Source organism: Tribolium madens, unplaced genomic scaffold, assembly GCF_015345945.1.
Source record: "Tribolium madens isolate multiple individuals breed KSU strain unplaced genomic scaffold, Tmad_KSU_1.1 Scaffold_11;HRSCAF=98;Tcas5.2_LG3b, whole genome shotgun sequence".
Taxonomy (NCBI): domain Eukaryota; kingdom Metazoa; phylum Arthropoda; class Insecta; order Coleoptera; family Tenebrionidae; genus Tribolium; species Tribolium madens.
In genome coordinates this window covers 7,944,677-7,953,091 of record NW_025400975.1, presented here as the reverse complement: position 1 = coordinate 7,953,091, position 8,415 = coordinate 7,944,677, and the positions used below count along the sequence as shown (strand labels likewise).

At 29.7% G+C, this 8,415-nt stretch overlaps 1 protein-coding gene across 3 annotated transcripts in view; it reads right to left on the bottom strand.

Moving 5' to 3' along the window:
* Positions 1-8,415, bottom strand: part of LOC123009466 (glutamate receptor ionotropic, NMDA 2B) — a 127,336-nt gene that overhangs the window by 52,712 nt on the left and 66,209 nt on the right. For all 3 annotated transcript variants that reach the window (XM_044405853.1, XM_044405932.1, XM_044406013.1), the window contains exon 4: positions 230-552. In XM_044405853.1, the coding sequence (XP_044261788.1) occupies positions 230-552 (323 nt within the window). The remainder of the gene's footprint in view (positions 1-229; positions 553-8,415) is intronic.

The window sequence follows — 8,415 nt, the reverse complement described above, 5'->3', positions numbered from 1 at the left end:
GAAGAGAAGAGAAGAGAAGAGAAGAGAAGAGAAGAGAAGAGAAGAGAAGAGAAGAGAAGAGAAGAGAAGAGAAGAGAAGAGAAGAGAAGAGAAGAAAAGAAATAGTTTAGTCTAATTTTCTGAATTTAATGTAGACTAAATATGTAGACTATATCCAAAACTAAACTTCAAAATGTACAAAACAAATAATATCACAGTTAAAAAAATGTTTTTTTTTACTAAACCATACCTCTTCCCAAACGAGCTGTTTGCTGACTCCCGGCCTAAGATTCATTATTTTCAACTCGGCCGCTTTCAACACTCCATCTTGAGTAAACTCCAGATTGGGTTTCCCGGCTTCACCTTCAACGCTTACATTGCGGAGTACTCGAAAAAACCGATCTCCGGTATTCCATCGAGCTGCACCTTCGCCTTCACACGAAAGCTGGGTATTAAGAGACCGTCCTGCATTTGCCAGATCGTTTGTGAAGTCTTCCACGCCATAAGCATACACCTTGATTGCGGTCGTTATCTCGTTCACCAGACTAGAACTCGACGTGTCAAAATGTACGCCTGGAAAAATAAACATTTTACAACGCTTTTCCATCACGAGAGTGGCAAGGTTATGGTTTTACGATGCTTGACAACATCATTGCACTCTAAGGAGGCGGCGCAAAATTCATTTTTTTTGTTTTTAGTTTTAATTTTATTTTATAACTACTTTTGGAAAAATACTCATGACTTGAGTTTTTTTTAAGTCTTTTTTCTACATTTTACTGTACTCTACGATTTTTTTTAATTAAAAATTTCACAATTTTTGTTATTCGAAGTCAGATTTCGAGGAATTTTGGTTCTGCTTAAAGAACGAACTTTGCAATTTAATTCTGTAACATTTCTAGTTTTGTCTTGTAAATGATAAACCTAAAAGACAAGAGCACTGTTTTTACTTTTTTTATATTGAGCTTTAAGAGCAGAAAATAAAAAATGGCTGTGTTTACAGAGTGGTGAACAAAACGTAAATAAAAAATATAAACAGAGAGAATATTAAACTCTCAAAAATTTTATTGAAAACTACGCATATTTAAAAAAAAAAACAAAAATTTATCAATTTGCGTCTCATATTTTTGAATACGGTTAAAGATACAAGCAAAATTTAAAAAAGAAAGTTGTAGAGAATAAAATTTTCTAGAAAAAAGTCTGCGAGAGATACCTCTATCTTCAATGGTTTCGGTCCTAAAGACGTTCAAAGACGCTCATGTGACGAAACGTGTTATTTTTACCGGTGGTCAAGAGACAAAAAATTAATTTAAACCTAAATGGTTGAAGATAGAGATATGGTCTCGGGGACTTTTTTGTAGAAAATTGAATTCTCTACAACTTTGTTCCCTACACTTTTTTTGTATCTTCAACCGTATTCAAAAATATCAAAAACAGTATTAAAAACAGTTATCAGTTTGCGTTCCGCTCAATATTTTTGAGAACGCTGCGAATACGGTTAAAGATACAAAAAAAGTGTAAGAACAAAATTGTAGAGAATAAAATTTTCTACAAAAAAATCCCCGAGACCATATTTCTATCTTCAACGGTTTAGGTTTAAATTGCTTTAAAGTGTTCCTCTGGCACTGAATCACGTCGCTTGAGCGGCTTTGAACGTCTTTGAGGCCTAAACCATTAAAGATAGAGGTATGGTCTCGCGGACTTTTTACTAGAAAATTTTATTCTCTACAACTTTCTTTCTTACATTTTTCTTGTATCTTCAACCGTATTTGCAGCATTTTGAAAAACATGAAATGGAGCACAGGTTTGAAATTTATTTTTTTTTCTCATATTTCTATTTACAGCTTATTAAGAATGTAAAGCTTGACATTTGTGCATTTTTTCCAAGCAATTAGTAGAGTGGTTGAACTCAAATTAATTTAAAACGATTTGAAACTGAGGCGGATTCGAAAAAGTTTTGTAGAAATTGTGGGGGGGATCGCGGCTATGCCGCGTGTAGGTCGCAAACTATTCGCAAATGTTTTGTTGGTATTATTGCGGGACTTGCGGCATATTAAAAATGCCTTAAATATTGAGAGGATATTTTTCTTTTGTGACATAGTAGAGTACACAAAAACTTTAAGGATCAGAGAGACGAAAATGAGCACAAGTGGATTAATTAACACGGAAGAGTGAAAACACATCGTAGCTGAAGCTGCATTTCAGTTCATTGTTGGAAAAACTAAATATTGCAATGTGAAAAATCCCAAAATTTTAGTTGTTTGGTTAATTTTGATAGGAGAAATAATCTTTGAGAATTTTATCACCATCATTGCTGATTTTCCAAACGGCAAGACATTTTTTAATAAACAAAAAGTCTTGGTAGTAAGACAGGAGAGAAAAATCCTATTTTAATTCTTAAAGGTGAAATTCAAATTTTTTGTCAACAGTCAATTTGGATATTGAAGATAAATGGTTTCCGGTTCAAATAGGTAACTGAAAGAAGTTCTGAACTCTGAAAATCAATAGCTTTCGGTGACCTGAAAAATTTGTATGCAAGTTTTTCAAATGTCTAATTCTCGTTCCACTTTGATGAGTAATGTAAGAAACACAGATGGATAATAGAATGTCATAACTTTATCGCGATATGATAAGAAATTGTTCTTCTTGCGAAACACTTGAGTAAAAATTGCGTTTCAGAATAAAAGCAGCTGTCAACTTTATGAATTTCGTGATAAATGGATGTGTTACTTGTTTGATGAAAAAATATGGTTTTTAGAGTACATATCAAGATGCTCTTGCAACCCTCAGTGTGTCAAATCGCTTTCTCATAAAATTAAAAATCCCTGAGTTTTTTAATTTCATGAATAGTTAAGACTAACCACAATTCCCGGGCTTGAAATTCTAGTTCCAGATTTATTTGCGAGGAATGTGTGCACCTTGAGCTAAATTTCAAGTGTTTCCTACAAAAGGAATTTTAATGCATGAATTCTTGCATTTAAGGTTGAATTATACTGAATAAAAAAATAAATCGTTATTTAAAAATTCTGAAAAAAATATCATAACTAAGGCTCGGATTATATGCAAAATGCATATTTGTTTTTAAGAGTTAAATCAACAAAATTGTAAGTTTTCTATGCATATCTAACGTTTTTTGATTAAAATAAGCCAATTAAAAAAATGCATATTTTGCATACTTTGGCACCTTCGTGCATATTTTAGGAAATATTGCATATTTGTGCATATTTTTTTCAAATCACAAATTTCCGATTAAAAATTTCAGTTTATTTAAAAAAAATGTGGACGGTTTAAGAAAAATGATCCAATTACAAAATATTTTAAAGAGAAAACAATCGGTAATTCGTAAGCCGGACTCGAAAAATTAGTATCCTGCTGAATGTTTTCTTTTAAATTCTTTTAAATAAAATATAAAGTATCGAACCAAGCGGTTTTTTTAATCATTTGTTTCCAAAAGATAATGATTAATATGAATTAAAATAATATAAAAAAATGATATTATTTTAAGAACAATTTTTTTTTCTTTTTGAGTTATTCGATTTTGTTGTCAAAATTGCAATTTATATTATTTTTTTTTGTAATTCAATATAAAATAGATAGTTCCTTAGATTATGACCTTCATGAGAAAAAGGTTTTTTTTAGTGGGTTGTCATTTAAAAAAAATAGATATTTTTGTAGAACTCAAAAACAAATAAAAATTTCGAAAAATTTTATTTTTCGCTATACATTTTTATGAATTTAAAGAATAAACAATTTAAATAAACAATTTAATTTCACCTGGTATAAAACAAATAAATTCTTCTATTCGGATAAGTAGTTTCCTGCAAATGAATTTTAGGAAAATTGTTTAAAGTGATGTGATCTGAAAAGTACAGATTTCTTAAAAAGGCTTAATTATCTACTAGGTTATTGAAATGGCTTGTTTGAGGCAAAATCAATTTATTTATTCTCTTTTGTTCATCGTGTGCAGTTCAAGATGCCGAAAATTCAAAGTTTAGTGTACTCGAGGTTAAAAATTTCTCAACTTTGATTTTTTATTGTTAAAAATTTTGCATATTGATCCATATTTGGAATATATTTCTTAATATCTTGTGCATATTTTTGTGAAAATACGTGCATATACAGGGCGATTCTTAAATAGACCGACAAAATTTTATCCTTGTTAGTATCAAATGAAAACATGCTGGAAAAAATATTAAATATTTGATGTGTTAGCACAGGTAGTGGAAACCATGGTATTAACGTACAACTTGTTTATTGCAACCATTCATAAACGCAGTAAGTGGCACGGAGGGGGTTTTGCCCCTAAAGGGTATAAACCTAAAAAGGGTACAGTTTGTCTCCATTTATCCTTAGGAAGCTGTGATAAAATTTTGTCAGTCTATTTAAGAATCACCCTGTATATGCGCATATTTTACAAATTGTGCATACAATCCGAGCATTAATCATAACTTTTCGATGGCCTTAGCAGCAATATACAGGCTGTCCCAAAGCTCCGAATTTCTTCGATTACTTTGACAGTAAAGAACGAAATGCGTTTTTTTTGGACCATAGACATTCATTTTTTATGGTCCAAAAGTACAGAGTCATATGTAATAAAGGCTCTGACCGATTTTCAGACGCAACCCAAAATATATTATCATATACCACTATGTGCTAATTGATGTACCTACTGTTTGAAATTTAAAAAATATATAAACATAGATACCTGTAATAGCTTTGACAGTTTTTATAACCATTTTTGAAAAATCACAACAGCTTTGCTGGAAAGAAAAAGTGAATAAAAACAATTGCAACCATTTTTACTGAGTCTGGTCCTAAATTATTTTGGTAGAAATTCAATCAATCTTTTGCAACTACTGCAGAGTGTTGACATTCACAAAATATCAATTATGTTGATTTTTTCAAACGAAACACCCTGTATATTATTAATTTATCGTGTAGAGCTTTTAATAAGCTTTCTAAAAACACCTTTTAAACCTACAAAATTTTAACTTATTCTATTTTTTCATAAAATTGCCCATAAATGATAAACGGTCCAAGATAGACCCATAAAACCTAATATGGATATTCTTAGAATTAAAAACTCTTTCAAATAAGCGCATAATATACAGGGTGTTCCATAAGAAAAAAAATATATCTTTGTTGCGCCACTCTATATAGGAATTACCTATAATGATGAAAATATTTTTGGACCATAAAAAAATGAATGTCTATCATCCAAAAGAAAACCGCATTTCGTTATCTTTTTTACTGTCAAAGTAATCGAAGAAATACGGAGCTCTGGGACATCCTGTATATTATTAATTTTTTTGTCAGAGCCGTTTAAAAATAAATTTAAAAAAATCTTTATTTTTGGCCATTTTATTTTTTGTAAAAAAACTGTAGGGAAAAATTTTTTGATTCTTTTTTTTGGCGTATTGTAGATTACCAACTCATGTTACTGTATTTTTTTTCGTGCAATTTAAATAACGCTTTTTTTTATAAAAAAATAAAAACTAGTGAATATTGTAATCCGTTACAAATAATCAAAGTGAGACAAAAACTCTGTGTTACTGTATGTTTGAGGTACTTTTTGAATTCAGGAACAACATCCAATTGCAAAAAAAAACAATTTGTTTACTGTATTTCTTAAAAATTCAATTTTTTTTTGTTTGAAACTTTGTTTGAACGGCTTTCAAATAAAAGGAATAATAATTTTTAATAAATTATGTACTATATTTTTTGTTTGTTCCAATTTATTATATTATAACTATCACTGGCGTCACCATCTTTTTAAAAATATTAAAATATTAAGTGAACTTAAATTCAACATCAATATTAGAATATTTGATTTGATTTTCATATTTGGATTTGAAATCCACCTAATTTTAATTAATTCGTCAATTGAAATTAAACAGCAGTTAGAAGCAAGTGTTGTGTTTGTTCAATCAATGCTAATCAGTGTGTACATAGTGTGGGTCAGGATTTAAACTCCTGCATTTGAAACGACTCAAGCTGAAAACCCAAAACTTGATGAGGAACATAAGCGAAAGGTATAAATGACATTTTGCCACACAATAACAAACACATTTGTCATTGTCTTAAATGCAAGGGAAATATTAACAAAAAATGAAGGCAAAGTTTTCCTTGTTTCAGCTCATTTAGTTCAATCACACAAAACGTTTGTTTTGTTATTTGATCTGGTGAATGGAATATTTTAACAAATTTCCAAGATCCAGTATTTTAATAACCCTTCTTTTTCAAACACAAAGGAATGTGAAAATTAAAAAGAGAAATTTCAGCTGTCGGAAGATAATTGAAATTAATTGTCAGTCAGTAATATTGGCGCTACATTTAGCTAATCGACTGGATTGAAAGAGTACTAAAAGCAGAAATATTGACTTTTTTTGTGTTTGAAATATTTGAAATGATTTTGCTTAATTTTTGCGTGTCAATAACGGAAAACAAGTATTTTTTATTACTGAATTTTAATCACAAAAATCTTTATTTTGGAGTATTGAGATGTAAAAATTAAATGAAATAAATGCCTCTCCAATTAAAAATACAATTAGTACCAACAGTGAGAAACCTGGAGAGAAAAGCAATTTAAAATCACTTATTGACACTTTATACAGGGTGTTCTGGGTAAACCCCACACTAGAAATATTGGGACTTTTCAATTTTTTTTTTTTGGATTTTAATCTTTCTATTCAAAAATCGATAACTCTACCATTTTTTATTATGTTGAAACCGTGTTTGGGTATACGAGAGAGAAAGGTTAAATCTTTCTTTTGGTTTATTCATAATTGGAAAAATAATTAACAAATCGCCAAAATGTAAGGTTACGTTTATGAAACTTCAAATACCTTTAACTCAATTTTTCAAAATGAAATACCCCAATTTTTTTTAACTAAATGGAGGAGAATTTAGTTCTGCTTCGATCTGTATTAACATTCCCTATATCTATGTTTGATAGTTTTCAAGTTATAGTAACTTTTTTTGATATTGTGAGAAATTCATTAGCTACTTTAGCATAGGTTGTCATAAAAATAAGAAAAAAATTGAATATCAAAGTTATTCAAATTTAGGTTAAATAAATTAAATTTGTTTATACGAAAAGAATAATACAATTGTGAAAAAAAACTTGGCGTTTATTCAGTGAGAAATATTTCCATGGCAAACTATGCGAAAACTACCATGGGCAGTAATGAATTTCTTCCATTGTAAAAAAAGTCAAAATAACTTGGAAATCATTAAATTTAGGTATAGGGAATGTTCATACAGTCGATGCAGAATTAAATTCTCTTTCATTTAATGAAGAAAAAATTAAGGGCTTCTATTTGAAAAAAATCAGTTACGGGTATTTGAAGTTTCCCAAACGTAACCTTAAATTTTGGAGATTTGTTAATTATTTTTCCAATTATAAATACACGAAAGAAAAGATCTAACTTTTCTTTTTTATATGCCAAAATACGATTTCAAAATAATTAAAAATAGTATAGTTATCGATTTTTGGAGAGGAAGATGCAAATTAAAAAAATTTCAAAAAAATCTAAATATTTCAAAAACGGTCAAATTTAGGTATAGGGAAGTCTGATAAAAGCTCTTTCAAAATCACTTGAGTAATCCAAAAACGCAATAAAAAATATAACTTTCTATTTAAAATAACGAACTTGACACCCATTTCCGGTGTAACCGGAAGTGCTGTCACTTTGAAAATATTTTCATTAAACAGGATCTAAACAATTATGGCTATAATCAAAATTTTAGATAAATATCACTGTTAGAACCCTCAATATTTCTAATGTGGGATTTAGTCGGAACACCCTGTATTTTGTGTATAAAATCCTGAAATGATTACTTTCATCTTCGAAATTTATTTATACAGTGAAAGCACCATTACTTGCAGCGGAGAATTTTGTATGCATTGGTGCGCAAAGCAATAAAATGTAACGCAAATGCTTTTATAGTAAATAACGCTGTCTAAATTAAACCGACACTCGGTAAAATGTGAAAATTGTGTCGATAACTTTTTAACGTTATTCAAGGCGCGAAAGATTTTATCGGACTTTTTTTGCTTTCAAGTCCCAAGTTTGTTAAGTTTTTTTTATCCAAATCAAAATTTTCTGCTTCAGCTAGACAAAAATAGGAATTTTGCAGTTCTAGTCTTTACTTTAGTTAAATAAATAGTTATTTACATTCGTGTGCGGTAACTTACATTTTACAGTGCGAAATGAATTTGAAGCACGACGCGCAGCGGAGTGCTTTAATAATTGAGCACTGTAAAATGGTTAACGCACAAGATTTGTATTAAGCTTTTTGGCCGACGTTTAAACAAAAATCTACAAAATTCAGAATTAATACAAGTAAATACGTTTGACATTAAATATCACGGTGGCTATGCACTCTAATGTCAAACAATTAAAAAAGACGCAAAAACGTCTCAGACACAAAGTTTTG